The sequence below is a fragment of the Neomonachus schauinslandi genome, chromosome 4 (genome assembly GCF_002201575.2).
Source record: "Neomonachus schauinslandi chromosome 4, ASM220157v2, whole genome shotgun sequence".
Lineage (NCBI taxonomy): Eukaryota > Metazoa > Chordata > Mammalia > Carnivora > Phocidae > Neomonachus > Neomonachus schauinslandi.
This window is the reverse complement of record NC_058406.1, coordinates 150,888,343-150,915,425: the sequence shown is the minus strand read 5'-3', so window position 1 is coordinate 150,915,425 and position 27,083 is coordinate 150,888,343. Positions and strand designations below refer to the sequence as shown.

Sequence of the window (27,083 nt, the reverse complement as noted above, 5' to 3'; positions counted from 1 at the left end):
AATGTATTAGAGAAAAATTAAGTTCTGCATAGTGTGATGTTTAATTCAAGCAAAACAGCTGAAAGATGAGATTCATAAAAGCCGTAATATTGGTAATACCCCAAAACAAACAAAAAAATCCTTCCTTTTGGTGGCTGAAACTGGGTGCATTTTCAGAAAGGCATTCTTTAAGGATTCGTTAAAAGCCCAAACAAAACCCTTCCTAACAAGACATCAGGCTCTGATAGGTCTTCTACAGAACCGTATTCCAAATACCTACAATGGTGTCCAAAAGACTCTCCATAAATATTTGCTGAATGATTGTTTTTTTTTTTAAAGATTTTTTTTTTAATTTATTTTTTTGACAGAGAGAGACATAGTGAGCAGGAACACAAGCAGGGGGAGTGGGAGAGGGAGAAGCAGGCTTCCCGCAGAGCAGGGAGCCCGATGTGGGACTCGATCCCAGGACCCTAGGATCATGACCTGAGCCGAAGGCAGACCTTAACGACTGAGCCACCCAGGCATCCGCTGAATGATTGTTAATATAGATACTACATGTCAGGCATGAAGAGATACTGGATAGAGAGTAAGATGATTTGATTTCTTCCACTTTTCTGGAAATATGGCTATCCTAGTCAAAAATATAAAAATAAACAATATTTATTTTTAGCAACCTTCCATTTTTCTACTAATATTCTTCTACCTTCTGGTACTAGATAGTCCCTCAAATATCAGTTGTGTGCTAGCCCCAGATTTCTCCTATCCTGACGCATCAATATCCCATGAGCTCAAAATACCTAAAAGCTTTTGTTGCTCTTCCTATAAAATTCTCCCTTTATTAATTTAATAAATGTAAAAGTATAGGAAATTATAGAGAAAAAAAATCCACATTCTCATTACATCCAATAGTTATTGGCTATTTACATTTTTATCATATTTCCTTTTTTTTTTAAAGAGACCAATGAAATATTACAGATAAGGCTAAAATCCCTCTAACTGCTAGCCACCTGCCCATTCCTGCTAAGCATGGAGCCCAATGTGGGGCTTGATCCCAGGAACCCAAGACACTAAACTGACTGAGCCACCCAGGCCCCTCAATACATGCCTTTAACTATTAATTACACTTTCAAAAATATATTCTAAGTGAATACTTAAAGATTTAGCTACGAAGATATTTATCCGATATTATTTGTAACTCTGCATGAGTAGGATTATGGGTATTTATTACTTTTACTTTTAAATAAAACTATTATTTTTGAACTTAGAAAAACATTTTTAAATATATATTTACATTTAATTTTAAAGTTATAAAATAATATAATAAAAATAAAATTAAATATCAAAATCTTTAAAGGTATCAATCAAATGAATCAATCTACTTAAGATGCTAGAACAACAAAAAAAAAAGATGCTGGAATATTATTTGACCTTCAGAGATATCTCTAGTGTACTGGACATAACTGCATCATTTATAAAATAACCAATGAGAATTTACAATACAACAGGATATTATTCAGCCAAAAAAAAAAAAAAAAGGAAGTCTTCTCATTTGTGACAACATGTATGGACCTAATAAGACAACTAGGCTAAGTGAAATAAGCCAGAGAAAGAAAAATGTCATATGATTTCACTTATATGTGGTATATTAAAAAAAAAAAAAAAAAAAACTCATGGGGGCAGTGGAAGTGAATGGGGTGAAAAGGTACAAACTTCCGTCATGAGACGTAATGTACAGCAATATGACTATAGTTAATAGTACCATATTGTATATTTAAAAGTTGCTAAGGGAGATCTTAAAAGTTCTCATCACAAGGAAAAAAATTTGGAACTGTCTGTAGTGATGGATGTTAACTACTTATTGTGGTGATAATTTCACAATATACACAAATATCAAATCATTATGTTGGGGCGCCTGGGTGGCTCAGTCATTAAGCGTCTGCCTTCGGCTCAGGTCATGATCCCAGGGTCCTGGGATCAAGCCCCACATCGGGCTCTCTGCTCAGCGGGAAGCCTGCTTCTCCCTCTCCCACTCCCCTGCTTGTGTTCCCTCTCTCACTGTCTCTCTCTGTCAAATAAATAAATAAAATCTTTAAAAAAAAAAAATCATTATGTTGTACACCTGACAACTAACATGTCAATTACTACTCAATTAAAAGAACTTACACCTAAAATATTTCTCAAATGCTCCCTGAAATTAGTGTCATTGACTATTAAGATGGATTTCTATGCAATTGATGGTAAAGCAGAGACACTGGAGAGACTAGTTTAGGTGGTCCTATTTTTTAATGGCCTATTTTCCCTCAGAGTGCCTAGATGTTCGTTCTGAGTGTCTGATGCAGAAGAACTGCATAGTAAATGTTCGCTTTCATTTTTATTATCTCTGTATTTCCTCCTCTTTAGTTTTATTCAACATTCTGTTAGAGTAAACTTCCTAAAATTCAAATCTCTTTATATCAGGTTCCTACAGTTCTTTACCCTTCAGGATGAAGTCACAAACATTCTGTATTACAAAAAAAATCTTTTATGAACTGGCTTCCAGTTCCTACCAGCCTCTATAAGAACAATTGACTCTAGTCTGGAAACACTGAAGGTCCCTTTCTTACCAAGTTAATGCTTTTTTTTTTTTTTCTCTGCTCACACAGTTCAGTTTACAGCAAACTTCCTGGTCTGGTTTACTCCTATAATATTCAGCTCAACTGTCTTAATTTCTCCTTTTAACAACCTCACCTGCCTGTGAGAACTATTCTTCTTTATCTTTTTCCACATAATCCTGTGTGGATCTAACATAGCAATTTCTAAAAATGGCATTACTATATTCCTTCATATCCTTAAATACAGTAAGTACCTCTAGAGGGAGGGATATGCTAAAAATTAACTTTTATTTCTGTAGCCCCAGTATCTAGCACAGTGTCTCATGGTCTCTAACTATTTGATAAAAAAGAAGAATGAAACTGGGAAATGGAAGCTCTAGTTTCAAATGAAATTAAGACAGGGTGAAGAAAATCCTTTAAAAGATGCTCCTTGAGGCATGAGTTGAAATATTCTGTCACTGTCAATTTTTTATTGTCTTATTTAATTATAAAATTGTGTATTTTTCTATCAACTAGCTTTAAGTTACTTCAGAAAAAAGATGCAGCACTCCCTTTGGCAGCACATAATCTAAAACTGGAACAATACAGAGAAGATTAGCATGACCCCTAAGCAAGGATGACAGGCAAATTCATGAAATGTTTTATATTTAAAAAAAAGATACAAAGTTATTCCAATTAGAGTACTATAAAATTACAATAAAGTCAATGGGAAAATGCAATGCAAGGTAGCATACATTTGGCCTGAAAAACATTTAAGTTCTGCCATTTACTACATGTGACAATAGGTAGGTAAATGCCAATAAGCATCAGTTTCTTCATTTTTAAAATGGGAATAATAAAACCTGTCTGTAAGAATTCCATTTAAGCATCGTGAGACAGAGAATTTACGCACTCCAGAAACTACAATTAGCTACTTTTTACTTTGTAATTTATACCCTTTTAAATAAGCATATATCCCAACTCTTCTATACCAACCATCCCAATCCAGGGGTTTGGCACTCTGAATACTTGTTGAGTAAACCTAAAGATGAAGAGGAAATACAGAGATAATAAAAACAAAAGCTAACATTTACTACGCAATTCTTATGCATCAAACACTCAGAACAAACATCCAAAACAAGTCAGTAAAATAGGACCACCTAAACTAGTCTCTCCAGTGTTTCTGCTTTACCAGCAATTGCACAGAAATCCACCTCAATAGACAATGAAACTCTATTTGAGCTGTAATTACTGTTTAGAAATGAAGGAATAGAATTGCTTGAAAGGGGTAGAGTGGAGGACAAAGGAATTGTGGTACATCCATTAAAAAAATCAATTCAAACAATACATAACTCTAACAAATGACTGAGAAAAAGATTTATTCATTAAGAGAATAAATTATAAAATTTCTCACCTGCTGCATATGTCTACTGGTTCGTTTCTGTGGCTGATAAATGAGCCAGGTGTATAAGATTGGATCAATATTAACTGCGACTCCTTGTACACTACAAAGAAGTACAGCACCTAAAAATCAAGATTTTAAAATTGTGTTAATTTCTTATACAAAAGAGTAAGTTTTATATCACTTCACACCAAGTAGGACAGCTATAATAAAAAGACAAATTAACAAGGGTAGAGAAAGATGTGGAGGAATTCAAGCCCTCATATACTGCTTGTGGGAGCATAAAATGGTGCAAATACTTTCAGAAACACTTTGGCATTTCCTCAAGAAGCAAAAATACAGTCACAAAATGACCCAACAATTTTATTCCTAGGTATGTACCAAGAGAACTAAAATCATATGTCCACTCAAAAGCTTGTACCCAACTTTTCAAAGCAGGATTCATAATAGCAAAAGATGGAAATGACACAAATGTCCATGAATGGCTGAATGGATAAGCAAACTGTGGTATAGCCATATAATGGAAAATTATTTGCCCATCACAAGGAATAAAGTACAGATTCATGCTACACCACCTTGAACACATGTTAAGTGAAAGAAGCCACTCACAGAAAAGCACATACTGGATGATTCCACTTACATGAAATGGCTAGAACAGGCAAAAACCACAGAGAAAAAAGGTGGGATTAGTGGATGCCAGTGCTTGCAGGGAGGAAAGAATGGAAAGTAACTGCTAACAGATATGCGGTTCTTTGGGGAGTGATTAAAATGTTCCAGAATTAGAAAATGGTGATTGTTGCACTACCTTGCAAATATACTAAAAACCATTAAATTATGCACTTTAAATGATGAATTTTATGGAAAATGAATTATCTCATTAAAAGTGAGTATGTCTACCATATGATTTCACTCGTATGTGGAATTTAGGAAGCAAAACAGATGGAACATAGGGGAAGGGAAGGAAAAATAAAATAAGATAAAAACAGAGATGGAGGCTAACCATGAGAGACTCTTAACTACAGGAAACAAACAGGGTTGCTGGAGGTGAAGGGCGTGGGGGATGGGGTAACTGGGTGATGGGCACTATGGAAGGCACTTGATGTAATGAGCACTGCGTGTTATATGCAACCCATGAATCACTGCATTCTATCCCTGAAACTAATAATACAGTATATGTTAACTAAATTGAATTTAAATAAAAAAATTTTTTAAGTGAATATGTCTTTAATAATAAGCAGCTTTATTTTTTAGGCAAAAAGCAATTTCTATATTGGTCATGAGAACAGAATATTATCTCCCTTTTTTGTTTATATTACAAACTTAATTCACAATGTGAAAGGAAGGATTATTATAACCATTCAATAAATCATTGCAAATTACAGCTTTAAACATTCAGAAGCAAGATGTTCATCTGCCTAGATGAAACACAGGCTAACATTCTGACATAAAACACAAAGCTGAAGTGTAACAAGTTGCAATTCCATTCTAGGAAAGTATTTTAGTCCCCCCTCTGATAAAAAGCCAACTCACATCGGACTTAACCAAAGCTTAATATCCCATTCATAATTTATGTGCAGGTTCTGTGCATTCCATAAATACATTTTTGTGTTTCTACATATATTTCTTGATAAAATATTATTAGCTCTATTGGGGAATATGGAGTATCAAGCAAGAGGTATTTTTCAACGTTGTTCTCAACTATATCTCCCAGTAGCTAGAAAAGTAACGGCCATATGGTAGGAATAGAGAGACATAATAAAGAGTAGATGAGTTCTCTGATTAGGTGCAAAAGCCCATTGGTTCTGTAATACTGCAGATTATCTAAACAATACAATTACTATTAGTACCAACTCCTATGAAAAGTGAACCACACAGAGATAGAGATAGAAAGATGGAGGGGAGTAAGCAAGAGAAATATCCCGTTTTAAAAACTTTTGCACAGAATTTTCAAACAATCAAAAATTGTCATGTGTATTCATCTTCCACCTTTCAGTGCTTCTGAATCTCCAGTGTAGACTCTTGCGCAGCATTCTGAGGCAAAAGCAATCCCATCCACTTCCATGTAACAATGCATGTGCTCCTGAGCAATGACTCACTCAAATACATCTCAGGAAGGAATGAACAGGACAAGCTAAATACAGATGACTGGAAAGGGGGAGTCATAACTGAAGTCAATTAGAAGATGCAATCTGATATACATATATGTATTTGCCGTAACGCATAAAAATTATTAAAATCTTTTAATTTAATTTAATTTTACTTTAAGATTTTATTTATTTATTTGATAGAGAGAGACACAGCAAGAGAGGGAACACAAGCTGGGGGAGTGGGAGAGGGAGAAGCAGGCTTCCCGCGGAGCAGGGAGCCCGATGTGGGGCTCGATCCCAGAACCCTGGGACCATGACCTGAGCTGAAGGCAGACACTTAACGACTGAGCCACCCAGGCGCCCCTAAAATCTTTTAATTTTAAAGAAATTAATTACATACATTTAAATGGAGAGTTTAAATTTTTTATTTAAATTCAAGAATATATAATTCAATCTTAAAAGTTAAAAGACTTTTCCTAAATTCCATATAAAGAAATGAAATTACAATTAGGTTTAAATTACTATGCAGTGTTTCCTGCCACATAAGCCCACTGTAATATAATTTGTTTTATAATTAATATTACATAAATATTAAAGACACCACAAATTAATACATATTTAACAGTAAGAAATGTGTTCCACAAAAAGCAATTGCAACAAGAAAGAAGAATGTGGGGTCTAAGAGACAAAAGATCTAACACAGGAGAAAAGTGACAGGAATCCCCAAAATGACAACAGTAAATTAGTTACAGGTACGTGAAAAATGTAATAACAATATTTAAGATACATTTATTATTTATTTTTGAGAGAGACAGAGAGCAGAGGAAGGGGCAGAGGGAGAGGGAGAACGAGGACCCCAAGCAGGCTCCACGCTCAGCACAGAGCTGGATGCAGGTCTCCATCTCACGATCCTGAGATCATGACCTGAGCCGAAATCAAGAGTTGAATGCTTAACCAACTAAGCCACCCAGGCGCCCCCGGAAGAGCAATAAAATACAATTATTAAATACAGGAAAAACACATGCTATAAAGGAAATGATAACTAATTGTAGCATACAACGTGACTGTACCATGAATAATATTTATAAACAGAAATACATAAATTCTGCAAAACAGATGCACTGATTAATCAAACATGATATAACAATTTTGAGAGTAGGTATATATAAGAGGAACGTGAGATGTGAGCAGGACAGAATTAAAGTTGGCCAAATATCATTTTCCATAGTAAGACCTCAATAAATTTTGCTCTAAAGTGACCAAGAAAGAGCAAGAAAAGTCGTAAATTTTAAAAATTTTGTTTGAAAAGTCTCCAATTCACTGTCATGTAACTACCACAAATTATGATCTGTGAATGGTTCTCTTAACAAAAAATCAGCAAGCACTACAGAAAGCAAGCCACTGTGAGAGAGTCAGAAAAAGCAATCAACAATTTAGACTTTCAAGTACTGGAGATATTTGAATATAGAAAATAAACACCTATGTATAAACTGTTTAAAATACAAAAGTATGGTATCATGCAGAGTATCAAACAATGAGAAAGCATCAGGAACGAACATCTTTTAAAGAAAAATGGAAATGATAAAGATGACATAGTTAATTATTGGTGTAAAAAACTCATTGGGCAGGCTAAACAGCAGATCAGCTATAGTTGAAGAGAAAAAGTGAAATGGGGGAAGTGCACGAGCTCATTTAGAATGCATCTGAAAGAGAAAAATGAAAAACGATTATTAAAATGAGGTTAAGAGATATGAGCACTGAGTAAGAAGATCAAACATGTCCAGAAGGAGATACCAAAAATTGGGGAAGAGGCAATATTGTTAAAAATATAACAGCTGAGAATTTTACAAAATTGTTGAAAGACAGTAAGCCTCAAACCCAAGAAGCCCAATAAAACTAAAATGTATAATTAAAAATAAATGATTTCAAAACTACAATCAGATATCACCTAACACCTGTGAGAATAACTAAACTCAACAACACAAGAAATAACAGGTGTTGGTGAGGATGCGGAGAAAGGGAAGCCTCCTGGAACTGTTGGTGGGAATGCAAACAGGTACAGCCACTCTGGAAAACAGTATGAAGGATCCTCAAAAAGTTAAAAATAGAACAAACTACTATATGACCCAGCAATTGCACTACTAGGTGTTTACCCAAAGGATACAAAAATACTAATTTGAAGGGATACAGGGACCCCAAAGTTTATAGCAGCATTATCTACAATAGCCAAATGATGGAAACAGCCCAAATGTCCACTGACTGATGGATAAAGAAGATGTGCACACAATGGAATATTACTCAGCCATAAAAAGGAATGAAATCTTGCCATTTGCTAGACAGCATTATGCTAAGTGAAATAAGTCCGAGAAAGACAAATGCCATACGATTAAACTCACATGTGGAATTTGAGAAACAAATGAGCATAAGGGAAAAAAGAGAGGCAAACCAAGAAACAGACTCTTAACTATAGAAAACAAATTGATGGTTACCAGAGGGGAGGTGGGTGAAGGGATAGGTAAAATAGGTGATGGGGATTAAGGGGTCACCTGTGATGAGCACTAGGTGTTGTACGGAATTGTTGAAACACTAAATTGTACACCTAAAACTAATATTAAACTGTGTGTTAACTGGAAATTAAATAAAAACTTAAAAAAATAAACAAACATATTTTATTAAACAAAGTGGAAAGAAGCTACAAACACTGAAGGGAAAAGAAGATTAAAAAAAGCACCCCAAACAACAAGAATGATCACCTGGGGATTAAAAGCACAAAAAAATTGACAATCAGCTTCTTAGGAAAAAATAAATGGTGAGCACTGTGAATTCTGTAAGACTGCTGAATCACAGACCTGTACCTCTGAAACAAATAATACATTATATGTTTAAAAAAAAAAAGAAGAAGAAGATAGTAGGAAGGGAGAAATGAAGGGGGGTAAATCGGAAGGGGAGACGAACCATGAGAGACTATGGACTCTGAGAAACAAACTGAGGGTTCTAGAGGGGAGGGGGGTGGGGGGATGGGTTAGCCTGGTGATGGATATTAAAGAGGGCATGTACTGAATGGAGCACTGGGTGTTATACGAAAAACAATGAATCATGGAACACTACATCAAAAATTAATGATGTAATGTATGGTGGTTAACATAACATAATAAAAATAAATAAATAAATAAATGGAATTGAGTATATGATTTTACTTCAAAATTTACATGTATGTTATATATACTCTTTTGTATGCACAGTGTTCTGTTTAAAAGATAATGAAGAAAACAAAGAAATTATTTATTTTTTTAAAACGAATATATCAGGATAAGTTTTGTTCTAATATTATGCACTTCAAGTACAAGGCACATACAATCTTTTTTTTTAATTTTTACTTTTTTTTTTAGGGAAAGAAATCATTTTTATTATTTATTAGCATCAACCACAATGTGATGTGCATCACAGAGATTCTATCAAGAGATGCAAAGAAAGAAATCTCACCCTTTTTCATAGGCATGCAGACAAAACTCACTACATACATATTCTCAGGATAAACACAAACTTTTTTCAAATTATGATGAAAAATACATCCACAAATCCTATATAAACAAAGCAGTTTATAAATTTAATAGTATGCGAACTTCAAAGGACAAAAGTAAATTAGAAATTACAGACATTCTCCATATTGGGCAAGTTATTTTAAAAGTCCTTTCAGATGTGTCAAAAATTAAATGTGTTGAGTGAATTTTTCAAAAAACTTTCTCAGTGAATTAGTAGCATTCCTTTTTAACTGAGATTTTATAGAAAAGAAAAGGAAAACAAATGTACCAAATAAATATTTTCATGTGAAAACTAACCTTAAAAGCCTTATTTTATTATAAAGAAGAAGTTAAAAAAATACTTCAGCAAATGTTCATAAAAGTTATATGATTACATTATATCAGAGATGACTGAATGACACATAGCCAGGATGGACCTCTGTGAATGTTAAAGAGGTGATAAAAGAGAATAATCTATTAATTTAAAATCAATTTAGTTGAAATTATAAAGTTCTTTTAAGTTTAAAGGGATATTTTCATATTATACTCAATTCACGAGACCTCGCCTTTAAAAATAACACACAAGTTCCGACATGTAAGTGCACAACTAGTCTGATCCTGAGTTTACTCAGAACAGATTTCCCATAAATCACTAAAATTTGGCAATATATTATTCTGTTTAATTTTAGCCTGGGAGACAACTAATCAGAAAAGTGTGCTTTATTTCTCTGCTCACTGCCAAAATGGCTCATTTATGCACATTCCACTCAGGCTTCACAAATTAGTTAAGCCAAGGCACCACTGTCATTTCAGTTACATCCTAAGCTGAAGAATGAGAATGAAAAAAGAGAGACCCCAAAGGTGCACAGGATTACAATTAAATATATATGCTTCTTGTCAGCTACACTCTGTCAGCCAATGAGATGGTCTTGTAAAATGTCAAGGTATAAAAGGGGACAAGTACCCTGCATTTTATGCTAAACCAATAAATGAGACAAAAAACACAGGCATATTCATCTTCATCTAAGCGTCAGTGGCTAAAACTCACTATTTTTCTAGTATGTAGCTATAGTAAATTAAAGGCATTTTAGATTTGTACAGCTCTTAAGAAATTATTTGCTACTCTTATTTTTAAGAATAATTTCAAGAATTTCAGCCTGTTAAGTAAACAAAAAAGAAAGAATCAAAAACATGGGTGGAGAACAAAGGCAAGATAGAGTAATCACAGGCAAGAAATGACAGAGCAGGGATGAGCTGCCAACCACCGGTAACTTTATCCAAGGTAACTGTCAAGTTTAGTATAACTGAATCATAAGACTTTTAGGTATGTGAGTAGGGTAGCTCACGTTACTTAATTAACAATTATCATGCCTTCCCGTAGGATACAGAAAATCACAGGAGAATTCTACCCCATCATAACAAAACAAGCCATATAATGCTTTTCAACCTATCAAAGCTTTTCAACATTCATCAGACAGCAGGGTTTGCAAAAAAACCTAATGAACAAAAATCATAAAAGTGAAAGGCCATAGGCAGGAAGGAATGAATAGTGGCTTTCAGACAATAGGAATAGGAATAGAAAAAGAAATAGGAAAAGAAACAAGTTGTTAAGAAAACAAGAGATTTTAATAAATGTTTAAAGATGAGTTTGGGGACTGGCATGACAATTTAGAATTCCTGAGAATACTAGACAGAAGAGGAGTGTCCCCACCTGACATCTCTTTTCAACAAATGTCCACCAAATACTCATGAGAATGGCAGGGCACAGGACAGGAGAAATGAGGAAGACCACACTAACATTCAGGCACATGGAGCCTGATGACTTCTGAGAGCAGAGAAGGAGAACTAAAGAAAATCCCACAGTCATTCTGAACTTTTCAGTAAGCACCAACCAGGTCTATCTGTGACTAGGAGAAGAAAAGAGGAACTAAGACAGATCCCCCTGTAAGGACAAGAGAACAAGGCAAGTCAGGTCTGCGCACAGGTAAGAAGAACTGAGAGAAAAATCACAAACCATATTGAAAGAAAGATTCTGATCCTGCTCTCCAAAAATGTGAAGCCTACAGTGAATTCAATATAAGCAAGAACCAGACCCAGCCCAACTACAGAATAAAAACAAAGAACATAGAGCATAGAGAATATAGTCAATATTATTTAGGTAATGTTATATGGTGACAGATGGCAACTGCACTTAACATGGTAAACATTCCATAATGTACACAATTGTTGAACCACTATGTTATGCACCTGTAAATAACAATGTATGTCAACTATACTTCAATAATAAAAATTAAAAAATAAAGAGGAAAGAAAGAAAAAATAATAAAGCAAAAACCAGACACAACTCAACTACACTAATTACATGACAGAAGAGGCATGTTCTTTTACGGGCATAAACATTTTTCTACCATAGGCACTATTATTCTTTTTATACACAACATTTGACATTCATTTAAAAAAATATGAAGCACAGTAAAAGAAAAAGAAATAACTCATTATCAAAAAAAGAAAACAGTCAATAGCCCAAATTCAAAAGGTAGCATAAATACTGGAATTATCTAGGACTTTAAAACAACTCTGATAAGCATGGTAAAGAATACAGTGAAAAAGGTGGATAGTATGCATGAACTAAAGGGGAACTGCAGTAGAGAGAAAGAAACTATTAAAAAGAGACAAATGGGGGCGCCTGGGTGGCTCAGTTGGTTAAGCGACTGCCTTCGGCTCAGGTCATGATCCCGGAGTCCTGGGATCGAGTCCCACATCGGGCTCCCGGCTCAGCGGGGAGCCTGCTTCTCCCTCTGACCCTATCCCCTCTCATGCTGTTTCTCTCTCTTAAATAAATAAATAAATAAATAAATAAATAAATAAATAAATAAATAAATAAAGAGACAAATGGAAATATTAGAATTTAAAATATAATACTGGAGGTGAAGGATTCTTTGAAAATTTCTTTTCAAAACTCATAAACAATATCAACTGACAGATTAAAAAAAACTAAGCAAACTCCAAGAGGAATAATTGAAAAGAAAAACAGATCTAGACACCTCACGATCAAACTGCAGGAAACCAAAGACAAAAAAATTTGAAGTCACTCAGGAAAAAAAAAATATAAGGGAACTATGATGAGGATAACTCCTCATCAGAAATAATGGCGACGCAAAGACAATAGAATGGTATCCTTAAAATGCCGAAATAAGAAAAGACGACCTAGATTTATATACCTGCTGAAAACATGCTTTAAAAATGAAGACAAAACAACAAAAACAATGTCTCCTAAAAATGTGCACTACTAGAAATTAAGAAAAGTGCTTTAGAATGAAAGGAAATAATACCAGATAGAAATTTAATTCTAGAAAAGGAATAAAGAACACCAGAAAGACTAAGTATGTAAATAAAGAGGACCACTGAAAAAATATGTTATTTTTATTTATACATACAGTTAGTTATATTTATATACAGACACGCATGCATATATATATATGTATATATATATATATCTTTAAATCTCCTTTAAAACACTCATTACTATTTGGAGTAGGAATAATAACAATGCAATGTGGGGTTCGAATTACACAAAGAACTAAAATATATGCCCAAAGAGCAGAAAGAACAAGATGGTGCTAACTTGGAAGTAAAATAGTGTAATAATGCATTTTGTCTTACTTTTTCAGTTTATCGTAGATTCTGTCACTGTCCTCTAAACTTGCCAATTTTACTATTAAGCCCAATTCACATTATATAAAAATATTAAGCACTTATTTATGTATATATGTACTTTCTTCTTTCCATTTATCCAAATATTGTGCATCCTTTGATTCAAATTAGCTTCCACCATTAAGACTTTCTACCACCACTGATCTTTCCATTCTCTGGCCAAGTACAACACTGAGAATACAGAGCTCATTTCAGCCACCAACTCAATTCAGCTTTCCCAGTAAATGAGAATGTCATCATTTCAGAACAAGGATGGCAAGGGAGGATATGAGTGCTTTAGGCAACAGCCTAATGTGTGAAACAGTGACATGTGCTATCACTTTAAACATGAGGAAGCTATCCGTATTCCTTCGCCATAAATTCAAAGTGAGTCAGCTGATCCTGTTGCATGTTTTTCTTCAGTCCAGATCAGGTACAGAGAAGGTAGAACTGGATTTCATTAAGACTGTGTGTGTGTTTTCATTTTTCCTACTGTTCTTTTTCATTCTCTCCAGATCAAGTGTTAATCAATTTTATTAGACATTAAGTTCAAAACTGGTCTTCTATCTGATTCGTGTGTCTTATTTCTCAATTGGCAAAGAATGCACAAATGAGATTTAATAGTCATCTCAAACTGTGTCAGCAATTAATGATTTGTGATATTTCAAAGTTTTCTCCTCTACACATTCAAGACATAAAACTCTAAAACCATAAAGATAATTATAGACAATATATATGTGTGTGTATATAATATAAAAATACCAAGAGCATTTTTCACAGAACTAGAACAAATAATCCTAAAATTTGTGTGGAGCCACAGAAGACCCTAAATAGCCAAAACAACCTTAGGAAAAAAAAGCAAAGCTGGAGGCATCACAATTCCAGACCTCAAGTTATATTACAAAGCTGCAGTAATCAAAACAGTATGGTACTGGCACAAAAATAAACACAGATTAATGGAACAGAAAATCCAGAAGAAAACCCACAATTACATGGTCAATTAATCTTTGACAAAGCAGGAAAGAATATCCAATGGAAAAAAGACCGTCTATTCAGAAAATGGTGTTGGCAAAACTGGACAGCTACATGCAGAAGAAGGAAACTGGACCACTTTCTTACACCATACACAAAAATAAATTCAAAATGGATTAAAGACCTAACTGTGAGACCTGAAACCATAAAACTCCTAGAAGAGAGCACAGACACTAATTTCTCTGACATCAGCCATAGCAACAATTTTCTAGATATGTATCCTGAGGTAAGGGAAACAAAAGCAAAAATAAACTATTGGGACCACAAAATAAAAAGATTCTGCACAGCGAAGGAAACAATAAAACTAGAAGGGAGCCTACAGAATGGGAGAAGATATTTGCAAATGACGCATCTGATAAAGAGTTAGAATCCAAAATATATAAAGAACTTTAAAAACTCAACACTCAAAAAACAAATAATCCAATTAAAAATAGGAAAAGGATATGAACAGTTACTTCTCCAAAGAAGACATCCAGATGGCCAACAGACACATGAAAAGATGCTCATCATCACTTATAATCAGGGAAAGGCAAATCAAAAGTATAATGATACTACCTCATACCTGTCAGAATGGCTAAAATCAACACCACAAGAAATGATAAATATTGGCGAGGATGCAGAGAAAAAGGAACCTTCCCTCACTGTTCATGGGAATGCAAACTGGTGCAGCCACTGTGGAAAGCAGTATGGAGGTTCCTCAAAAGGTTAAAAATAAAACCTACCCTGTGATCCAGTAATTGCACTACTGAATATTTGCCCAAAGAACACAAAAACATTAATTCAAAGGGATACATGTACCCCTGTTTATAGCAGCATTATTTACAATAGCCCAGACTTGCAAGCAGCCTGTGTCCACCGGTTGATGAATACATAAAGAAAATGTGGTACATATATACACAATGGAATATTATTGAGCCACAAAAAAGAATGAAATCTTACCATGTGGCAATGACACAGATAGAGCTAGAGAGTATAATGCTAAGCGAAATAAGTCAGTCAGAGAAAAACAACATATGATTTCACTTACATGTAGAATTTAAGAAACAAAAAAGCAAAGGACAAAAGAGAGTGAGAGAAACCAAGAAAAAGACTCACAACTATAGAGAACAAACTGATGGTGACCAGAGGGGAGGTGGGTGGGGGATGCGTTAAATAGGTGATGGGATTGAGGAGGACACTTGCCATGATAAGTACTGGGTGATTAAAATAAAAACTTAAAAAATAAAATAAATAAAGTGAAAAAAGCAAAGTGCAGACACAAGTATACTGCACAGAAATTTGAGGTATTACACACATGTGTATGTAGGTTTAAACATAAAATATATAATATACATGTTTATTTAAACATAAAATATTGGTATGTCTGAATATATGTGGGGCAATAGACAAGTAATACACTATTGAAAAAGATGTGCAACTCCATGAACCATGCTGTATACAAACCAAGATAGAACAAACATCACTTCATGATTTAATAATAAATTATTATATGATTTATATTCTAAAACCAATAAACTACACCAACATTTTTCCAGGTCAGTTTTGAATTTCAATGAAAACTTTGGTTCATAGAAGAAACAAAAGCCAAAATTTCATTCACCACAAGTAAAAACCGTTTGGAAAATTATCAGATCTCATAAAAGTCTCTCTTTTATTTATCTGCAATTTGTCACTGTTCTTTATACAGGATTTTCATCATGTAGAATTCCATCACAGTGATCCTGCACCAAATCAGTATGAAGAAATCTACAATCCTATAACTAAACAGTAACTTTTAAAACCAATTCTTCAATTTAAACTGAACTTAGTCTTATAGGACAATATAATCAAACTATAGATTATAAATCAAGATATAATAATAAAATCTATCATCAATCACTCATACACCTCAGTAAAATCTTTTCTATTGTCCAGTATTATGATAGTTTTATTAATTTCAAATATTTCTTCATCTCTTTTATAAACAGACCCAAAACTCCAACATATATCTTAATTGTATTAGCATATAATAAATAGCTTGAGGTTATGAGCATTATAAAGCCAATATAAACAACATGATAATTACCTTTTGAGTTAATGATGCATAAAATATGAATTGAGATATAACTTGGAATAAAAGAGTATTAGTATGGTTTAATAATTTAAAGCCAACAGATATCTCTGATCATGTTTAATTCTAAATACTTAATATATATTATGCTGATTTAGCATTTTAATTTGGCTGATTATAGGAAGTTATCCACATCTGGCTTAAATTTTAAGCAAACAGAGTGAAAGATCATATTGTTGTATTTCTTTTTATAGACTCTAGCAAGAAGTTTAATAAACAAATACTTGTTATTGGGGCATCTGGGTGGGTCAATGGGTTAAGCATCTAACTCTTCGGTTTTGGCTCAGGTCATGATCTCAGGTTCCTGAGATCAAGTCCTGCATTGGGGTCCAAACTCAGCAGGGAGTCTGCTTCTCTCCTTCTGCCCCTCCCCTCTGCTCATGTGCTCTCCTGTTCTCTCTTTTTCCCAAATAAATAAACCCCTTTTTAAAATGAACTGGAAGAATCTTCAGAGTCATCTACACTAGATAGTGTCAGTAGTTTTTAAATTCCATTTACCAGTAGAAGTTGGAAAGCACTCTTGAAATCATGGTAGTACTCAACAGACTAGCTATGAGACAGAGTGTACATTTTGATTTAATTATGAAATCCTTGAACACTAAAATTTTTATTTATAATAATAAATCTTAACTTGGATATTAAAAGCAATGCTTTTTTGATCAAGACCAGATAAGCATGTATTTTCTGGGCACTTAACATCATTACTTCTCATTTCATCTAAAATCTCATTGCATAAATCATATGATAAATTTCTAGCGTTTCTAAGTCCAAGATACGGCCCTCCATTCCATCAGTCATCATTTTCCAGCCAAGTTATTTCTTTCAATTTCTCAGAAATTCAAGCTGCTTTTTTAATACAAGAGCCCTAGGATCACCAAGTCCCAACAATAAAAAAAAAAAATTTTAGTAAATTGTTTTCCTGTATGTATCAAAACCAATCAAATAAAAACTCCCCAATATTTGTCTTCACTAAGTAACCTGAGACTAAAACGACTTTTCTCCCTAATTTGACTTGTCTTGGGGAGGGTGTGGGGGCACCTGATGGCTGAGGCAAAAAATAAATCTGCACGTTTTAACTTAGCCTACTTAACTACTTTCCAAATATACTTCTACAGCACTTGATGGCTATTTAGAATCTTATTCTATTTACACCATGTAGAACACCATAAAGAACAGCAGGTCTCTGAAACATGCCAATGCTTTATCCTACCTGACCACAGTTCCAGTTTTTACATCTGTAATATAGGCATAAAACACTTTAAGATACACGTAAATTTGCCCTACAGGAGAACACAGGCAGCAATCTCTTCGACCTTGGCTACAGCAACTTCCTGCTAGACACGTCTCCAAAGGCAAGAGCAACAAAAGCAAAAATGAACTGTTGGGACTGCATCGGGATAAGCTTTGGAAAAGCAAAGGAAACAGTCAACAAAACTAAAAGGTAACCCACAGAATGGGAGAAGATATTTGCAAGTGACATATCAGATAAAGGGCTAGTATCCAAAATCTATAAAGAACTTATCAAATTCAACACCCCAAAAAAAACAAAAAATCCAGTCAAGAAATTGGCAGAAAACATGAACAGACATTTCTCCAAAGATGATATACAAATGGCCAACAGACACATGAAAAAATGTTCAACATCACTCATCATCAGGGAAATACAAATCAAAACCAAAATAAGATACCACCTCACACCAGTCAGAATGGATAAAATTAACAACTCAGGAAACAACAGATGTTGCCGAGGATGCGGAGAAAGAGGAACCCTCTTATACTGTTGGTGGCAATGCAAGCTGGTGCAGCTACTCTGGAAATCAGTATGGAGGTTCCTCAAAAAGTTAAAAAATAGAACTACCCTATGACCCAGCAATTGCACTATAAGGAATTTACCCAAAGGATACAAACATAGTGATTCGAAGGGGCACCTGCACCCCAATGTTTATAGCAGCAATGTCCACAATAGCCAAACTATGGAAAGAGCCCAGATGTCTATCGACAGATGAATGAATAAAGAAGATGGTGTGTTCAAGGATAGCTGGTGTATATTCACTATCAGGAGAGTCAGAGTTGTGATTGCAGAGAGGTGAGAGATTGGGCATGGCTTGTAGGTTATGTTGTTTAGACTTACACACACACACACACATACACACAAACACACATACACACACACAATGGAATATTACTCAGCCATCAAAAAAGAATGAAATCTTGACATCTGCAATGATGGGAATGGAACTGGAGGGTATTATGCTAAGTGAAATAAATCAGAGAAAGACAAATACCATATGATTTCACTCACACATGGAATTTATGAAACAAACAGATGAACACAGGAGAAGGGAACGAAAAATAAAATAAAATGAAAACAGACAAGGAGGCAAACCATAACCATAAGAGACTCTTAACTCAAGGAAACAAACTGAGGGTTGCTGGAAGGGAAGTGGTTGAGGGGATGGAGTAAATAGATGATGGACATTAAGGAGGGCACTTGATGTAATGAGCACTGGGTGTTATATACAACTGATGAATCACTAAATTGTAACCCTGAAACTAATAATAAGAAAAAAAAAAGATACATGTAAATTTGAAAAGCAGGCAACAGTAAGCCTTATACAGAGGTTTTAAGGTTACAAAGCTTACCTGGTTGTGAGGATTAGTAACAAAATTAGAGTTCTGGTTTCTGAACAGTATTCCAGTATTAAATCAAATCTATCCTTCAACCATTAAAAGAGTATTATAGAAGTCATTACCATTTGGGTAGTCTAAATAGGATTCGAGTCTTCTGGAACATCAAAGATTAATATGGAACAAGTATAAAAAATACAGGACACAAGGAAAATTAATGAATTATTGCTATAGCTATTAAAACCAACCACAATTACAAAGCATCTGAATTTCAAACTACCTTATTACTTTAAAACACAAAAACAGAGCTTTGAGTGATGTGATTTAAAAGTATTATAAAGTTTGCAAAATTTATTTAATTCTATAATTCCTGGACATACAATAAAAGCTTAAATCCAAATACTGGCAAGGATATGGTATAACTGATAGCTCAGGCTTCAATCAACAGAATATGAGATATTTTTGTAAAAATTTTTAAGTAAAGTATTTTGGAACACAGCCGTGCCCATTTATTTACATATTATCTATGGCGGCTTTTGCACTAAAACAGGAGAACTAAGTACTTGCTAAAGACATCATATGGCCTACAAGCCTAAAACATGCACTACTTAGGCCCTTAAGAAAAAGTTTCCCAAACTCTGGTAACATATTGTTGGTAGTAGTTTAAATTACAGTTTTGCATATGAATTTAGTAATAAAAACTTAGTACCTTTTAACTAATTATTTCTATTTCCAGAAATCTATGCTAGGGAAATAAAGGAATTAATATTAAGAATTTCATACATAGTTATTTATAATGAATATATTTGAAACAATCTATATCTCCAAAAATGAGGAATGGTTAAGCAAACTCTGATGTAGTCAAGTGATAAAATAGTACATAGTGTAATCTTTAAAATCATGGTTATGAAGACTATGTGATAATGGAAACATTCTTATGACATAAATTTTAAATGCAGTATTTAATAAAAGGTAAAATAAATTGCGATAAAACTAGAAGAACACATGTAAAAAGTTTTTAAATAGTTTGTGATTGGGTGATGAGTTAATTTTTTCTTTTACTTTATAGATTTTTTTTTAACTTTCCATTCTACTTAGTGAAGATTTAATTACTTTTACAGTAACAATTTAAAACAGTGTATCTAAACATCTACAGACTTCATGTGTTTAGGTGATAAAGCAGATTTTGTTATTTCTCTGCTTAAATAATGCCTTCCCAACCCCCTCTCTGCAGTAAGTCTAAACAACATAACCTACAAGCCATGCCCAATCTCTCACCTCTCTGCAATCACAACTCTGACTCTCCTGATAGTGAATATACACCAGCTATCCTTGAACACATCAAATTCTTCACTGTCCCTTCAGTCACTATCTCTCTGTTAACTGCAGGGAGACCTGTCTCTGAACAACCTATCAAATGAGGTTTTTCCACAGTATTTTTCATCACAGTATCATGGTTTCTTATTATTTAACATTTATGATCACAGAAGTTTTTGTTTACTCATTATCTACCTCCTCAGATGGAATGTAGTCTCATGAGATCAGAGACCATCTCTACTGTCTACATATATCCAATGCTAAGGACAGTGTTTGGGACATAGAAAATACGGAATTTAATGAATGAACATATGATAAATTGTTATATTTAATCTTTCAAGCACTTATTATAAAATGTAACTTCATTTCATCCAGAAGCAATTACTTGAAAATATGCTTCAAATCAAAGTATACTCCAAATACCACTTAATTTAAGACACAGTTTGATTACTGATAATAAACAGAACTGTTTCCTGGCCTGGTTTCCAGTATTCCAATGTGACACTATTTTTGTGTTAAGCCTTTTATCTGATTATATAAATAATAAATGATAATTAGAGATATTTTACAGTCAACAAAAACGTAGAAAGAAGAAAATATTTTTAGTCAGTATTAACAGTTTGGTGTAGATGAGACACCTAATATTTGAGGATTTAAACCCCAGCTGTTTCAACATGTCTACACTGTCGCCACATGAAGCAGGTATCCAAGAACAAATGTATTTCCTAAAATCATAACTGGCATCACATTCTATACATATTTCCTAATGTTTTATGGTAAGTCTTTTCCTGTGTTCATTTTAATAGATAGCTATTATTTTTTATTCTCCAGCATACCTTTCCCCTTAGATACCTCTAATTCTCACTTGAGCCTAAACTGTCTCTCATTCCAGCAGTTGCAGTGGGGACCAGCCCCACATGGGCTCCTACCAACTCCATACAAGGTAATCGAACAGAGCCCAGACTTGTGCCCATCTAATACATCCCTCACCTCTGGACTCATGGCTCCCCCCTCCCAGCTGACTCCTAAGATATGGAACAGTGCAGTACCTCACTCAGTGCCCAAAAATACGTGCACCAGCTGGAAGAGTAACAAAGATAGCACCCTGAGGAGTGGAACCTTTATCAGTGCAATATGGTAGCCTTTGGAAAAAGTTTTCTTCCAGAAAGAATTATCCTGGGAAATACTATAGACAACTAGATACTTCCCATATAGCTCTCCCTCCTTTCCTGATTTATAACCTTAATCCTGGGGCTATAATCCCTAATAACAGAAGCACACGAGCCTTTCTCTTAGGCTCTGCTTTGTGCAGAGCTCAAGACTCTCTTCTTTTTGTTGCTTCTGGCAAAAGTTCTCTAGTCCTCTTTGGGGAATTATTACACCCTCTCCCCTGAAATCACATATAGTTTAGTGGGATTATCGATCAAGGTGTTCTGTATTTCCCTGCCCAAAGACTATGCATGTGACTGAAACCAGGTATCTTAAACTGATCTTAACTTGCCTATTTAAGATCAATGTCTATTTCATTTTACTTCATGTATATAATTTAACAAAACCCCTCTCTGCTTCGCTCCCCTCCCTTTCTTCCATTCTTTAGCTACCATTTACAGAGCTAATATATACAAGAGATTGTGCTAGGGTCTCAAAGTGCAAAGATAAACAGAACAAACAGCATTCTCAAGATGTCCAGGAGTCTTGTAGAAATCGGGTGGGAAAGGGGGAGAATAAACAATTATAAAAAGGGGGAAAATTAACAGTTTTAGAACTATGTAAAAAGTAAGAATACATGCCTCAAAATAAGAGGGAAAGCTACACAGCACAAGTGATTTCTGAGTAGAGTTCTAAAGAAATAGGATTCTGCCAACTAGAGAAGAAGTAAAAAAGGACATTCTGGGAATAGAGATGAGCTTGTTAGAAACATGGATAATAGAGAGATTGGTAACATTTAGGAAGATCCAAGCAGCTTAAAAAGGCTAGAGTTAAAGAAATGTAGAGCCTACGAGTAGGTCATGAATGCCCATTTAAGGAGTTAATATTTTATTCTGAGAGTGTTAAATACCATTGCCAACTTTCAAAGCTGGAGGAAATGAAATCTCAACTGTGCATTTCAGAAACATCAAAACGAATGGAGCATGGACTACGAACTGAAGGGACAGAGATAAAATGGATAAACACTACTATTCCAAACTACTTTTATAATTAATCAGAAATTCAGGGAATAAACCACAAAGGCATAACCTGAGACAGTAAAAGTCAGATAGAAATATCTTATTTGAGAGGTAAAAATGTTTTATAACTAAATAGATATAAGCTATAAACAAGAACTACCTGAGCCACTCAGAGAATACAGTGTTATAATTACTGATGAAATGGACTAAAATAAGAAATGGGTTTGAAGGAAAGGACAAAGATAGCAATTTGGGAAATGGGAAATATGGGATGTCTATGGGACACCAAGGTCAAGATATTTATTGGTAGTCAAAATATATAGGCTAATATTTTTTCGTGGGATTTCTTGGGCTAGAACTACAACTGAATTATAGGAAAGGAAGGAGTTTTATTAATCAAATTACAACCATAATGTAAAATAAAAATAGAAATGAATTTAAATATGATACAATATAACAAACAAGGAAAGTAACATGTATATATATAAATATAGCTAAAACTGTGGACAGAGAAAAAATAACCTAGAGACTATTCTAGGAATGAGACGGTTAATGACAGAACACCCTGCTCAGTGGGGAGTCTGCTTCTCCCTCTGACCCTCCCCCCTCTCATGCTCTCTCTCTCTCATTCTCCCTCTCAAATAAATAAAAAAAATCTTTAAAAAAAAAAAATGACAGAACACCCAAAGAAAGGAGAAATCTGATATGGAAATTAAAGAATGGTCAGAAGGATAGAATCAGGACACAGAATCATTAAGATCTATTTCTTTTTCTTCAGGACTTTAAAGAGAATGGTCCAAAGCACCAAATGATGATAAAATCAAGCTTTTAAAATCATTTGGCTTGGGGCACCTGGGTGGCTCAGTCATTAGGTGTCTGCTTTCTGCTTAGGTCATGATCCCAGGGTCCTGGGATCAAGCCCCGCATCGGGCTCCCTGCTCTTCGGGAAACCTGCTTTCTCCCTCTCCCACTCCCCCTGCTTGTGTTCCTTCTCTCACTGTGTCTCTCTCTGTCAAAAAATAAATAAAATCTTTAAAAAAATAAAATAAAATCATCTGGCTTTATATATATAACAACAGTCTTTTTACTGAGGTTTTATTTGTTGTTTCTTTCTTCTAAATTGGTTTCACTGTTCTCATGTAAACTTTTATAAACAGTGGCAAATGGCCACAATAAGGTTCAAGAGTATAACCTACTCACTTGAAAACACAACAGTAATTTCTCTTTCCCAGGAACTTCAATACAAGTCTTATAAATAAATCTCCTTGGACCGGGCTGGTTCATATGATCACAGCCATACCAATCACATCAAATCAGAAACAAACTAGGAGTTCCAAGCATGATTCCATGTTCAGTCCTAGCACTACCCTGTGAAATCAATCCCACTGGAGTCTTATAGCTTAAGAGTATTTTTCAGGTAAGAGGAAAATGGCTGCTGAACAGGCAAAAACAAAAGAAATGTACTTCACACCTAGGGAGTCAGTAACTGGTCATGTTATTATGAGTTTCTAAATATAAAATTTTAGTTTAATATAATTCCAAAATTCAATGTTGCAAGAATACTATAAGAAACTCCAAAATATCCTTCAACCAAATCTATGAACTATCTGAATTTGGACCCAATTCCTTTACACATATAGACACATATATCTCTGTGTGTGTGTGTGCACATGTGTGCACATGTGTAAAATTTTCTAAAGACCCATTTGAGAATACACTGAATATATGTTGCCCATTTACCTCTGAATATGTCAGTGTGTATTACTAAGAACAAGGACATGCTCTTACATAAATGTGTTTTTGAACAAATATGAATTTTTAAGTCTTTCCTAATATTCGAAGCTCCTTAATTAAAAAAAAAGTCTGTCTCACAAAGTCTCTTAATATTCCTGGAAAGAAAAGATATTTCCATTACAAATAAAGAGAAAATGCAACATCACTAAAACGAAGTAAGTATTCCTCGGTCCATTTCTTTTAAAAACATGTGATTTTCATTATTGAGAATTTTTCAGTTCTTGCCAGTAGTCATAGAAGAGATTCAGATTTCATTTATAAAGTTCTCCACTCCCAGGTGAATCATAATCAATGTCCACAACCCCTGACATAGTAAACCAATTGATTATACATCTACCCTCCCAACCCCCCTAAGTCTGCCAAGTCCAGCCAGTGGAGTGCCAAAGCACAAATGTTTAACATCCCAGATGGTGATGGTACATGGAGAGATGACATGAATTCTTCATTGGAATCTCAGCAGAGTTCATCTGAATTTGGCACACTCTGAGCCTCATTTTCTCCAGTTTAAAGATGAAAGAGTTCCATGTAGAGTTCCAAGATAGAGTAACAAGTCCAGATTTACCCTCCCGTGTGAAACAACCAAAATATTGGAAAAATATATATGAAACAGGGCGCCTGGGCGGCTCAGTTGTTAAGTGTCTGCCTTCGGCTCAGGTCATGATCCCAGGGTCCTGGGATCGAGCTCCGCATCGGGCTCCCTGCTCCGGGAAGCCTGCTTCTCCCTCTCCCACTCCCCCTGCTTGTGTTCCCTCTCTCGCTGTGTCTCTCTCTGTCAAATAAATAAATAAAATCTTTAAAAAAATACATATATATATATATATATATATATATATATATAAAACAAAGATATGCAAGACACTGGAAATCAGGCACAAAAGACTGTGACCCTGGCATATGAAAAGCAAAAGCGGTGAGCCCTACAACTGTCCTTGAGACAACTTCCAGGATATGAGTGCAGAAAGAGGAACCAAAGCCCAGCACTCTTCCCAGTTAGAGGAGACAGTGCTGAGAGTATAGGAAGATCAGAGTGGTTTGAATTCTCAAGAAAGAGTACCATGGCGGGGGAGACAGCTGCATAGACATAGAACTCCACAGGTCTTCAGAGGGTCTCTTTGGTAGTCAGCAGACAAGGGAAAGTGAAATGGACATACAAATGGCCAATAAACACACAAAAAGCTGTTCAACTTCATTAATTGTGGGAAATGCAATTCAAAACCACAAAGAAGCACCACTTCACACCCACCAGGATGGCCATAATGAAAAAAAAAAAAAAAAAGAGAGAGAGAGAGAGAGAAAAGAAAAACAGAAAATAACAAATGTTGGCAAGAATGTTGAAAAACAGAAACCCCAGTACATTGCTGGTGGAAATACAAAATCGTTCAGCTGCCAGGTCAACAACTTGGAGGTTCCTCAAAAAGTTAAACAGAGACCCAGTAATTCTACTCCTAGGTTTATTCCACCCCCCAAAATTGAAAACAGGTGCTCCGATATATGTATATACATACTGTGTAGAGTATATGCATACACATGTTCATAGCAGCACTATTCACAATTGCCAGAAGGTAGAAACAACTCAAATGCCCATAATGAATGAATAAAGAAATTATGGCATATACATACAACGGAACATTATTTGGCCACAAAAAAGAATGAAGTTCTAATATATGCTACAATGTGGATGAACCTTGAAAACAGTACACTAAGTAAAAAAAGCTAGACCACAAAGACCATACATTTTGAGTGGGAAATGAAGAGGAACCAGACAATATGACTGAGAAGCACTCAGAAGAGCAACCAAGAAAAGAAGCAAATGGAAAAAAGTATTTCAAGAAGAGAGTGATCAACTTTTTAAATATTGCTGCCAAGTTAGATAAAATGAGGACTGTGAACTGCCAAGTGAATATAACAATGTTTAAGTCACTAGTAACTTGGATAAGAGCAGTTTTAATGGAGTGGGGGAAGCAAAAGACTGGGTGGCTCAATTGGTTAAGCAACTGTCTTGGGCTCAGGTCATGATCTTGGGGTCCAGGGATCGAGCCCTGCATGGGACTCCCTGCTCAGTAGGGAGTCTGTTTCTCTCTCTCCCTCTGCCCCTCCACCCAGCTCGTGCTCTCACTCTCTCTCAAATACAATCTTAAAAAAAAAAAAAGAAACAGGAGAAAAAAATGGAGCCAGGTACACACAATTCTTTTGAGAAGTTTTACTGCTAAGAGGACAAAGAAATGCAGTGGTAGCTGGTGAGAGATGGGATTCAGAGAAAGTTTTGTTTCATTTTTTTGAGATGGGAGAAAAAAAAACCCATCATGTTTCTACACTGGAGGGAATGATCCAGTTAACAGGGAAAACTGAATGATACAACTGAATGAGTAGAGATTTACTGGAGTGAGATCCTTGGGTAGGGAGAAGTGGTGGGATACTGAAAAAGCTTTACATGGGAGCACAGATATTTCATTTATAAAAACAAGAAGGCAGAGTACTAATTATACATGCTGAAAGGTAAGTAAAGGGGTTGTGTGAGTGCAGGAGAGTCTCTTCTCACAGCTACACTCTTTTCAGAAAAGTAGGAAGTGAAGTCATCATCCATGAAATGGGTCCAAAGGAGGAGAGAGTTTGGGATGCCAGAGGGTTTGAAGAGAGGATGAAGTGAGAAACAATGATTTAAGGAAAGTGCTTCTCATACGTTAGTGTGCATAAGAATCACCTAGGGAATTTCATTAAAATGCAGATTATGATTTTATAGGTCTAGCCTATAGTCTGAAGGTGATTCTCTGAGATGATGTTA

At 34.9% G+C, this 27,083-nt stretch overlaps 1 protein-coding gene and 1 non-coding gene across 3 annotated transcripts in view; one reads left to right on the top strand and one right to left on the bottom strand.

The window, feature by feature from the left end:
- Nucleotides 1–27,083, bottom strand: part of VPS13B (vacuolar protein sorting 13 homolog B) — a 762,353-nt gene that overhangs the window by 440,033 nt on the left and 295,237 nt on the right. For both annotated transcript variants that reach the window (XM_021688693.1, XM_021688692.1), the window contains one exon: nt 3,964–4,073. In XM_021688693.1, coding sequence (XP_021544368.1) covers nt 3,964–4,073 — 110 coding nt within the window. The remainder of the gene's footprint in view (nt 1–3,963; nt 4,074–27,083) is intronic.
- Nucleotides 3,115–3,221, top strand: LOC123324674. Its single transcript, XR_006539951.1, has one exon. It is a non-coding gene; the product is annotated as a U6 spliceosomal RNA (small nuclear RNA).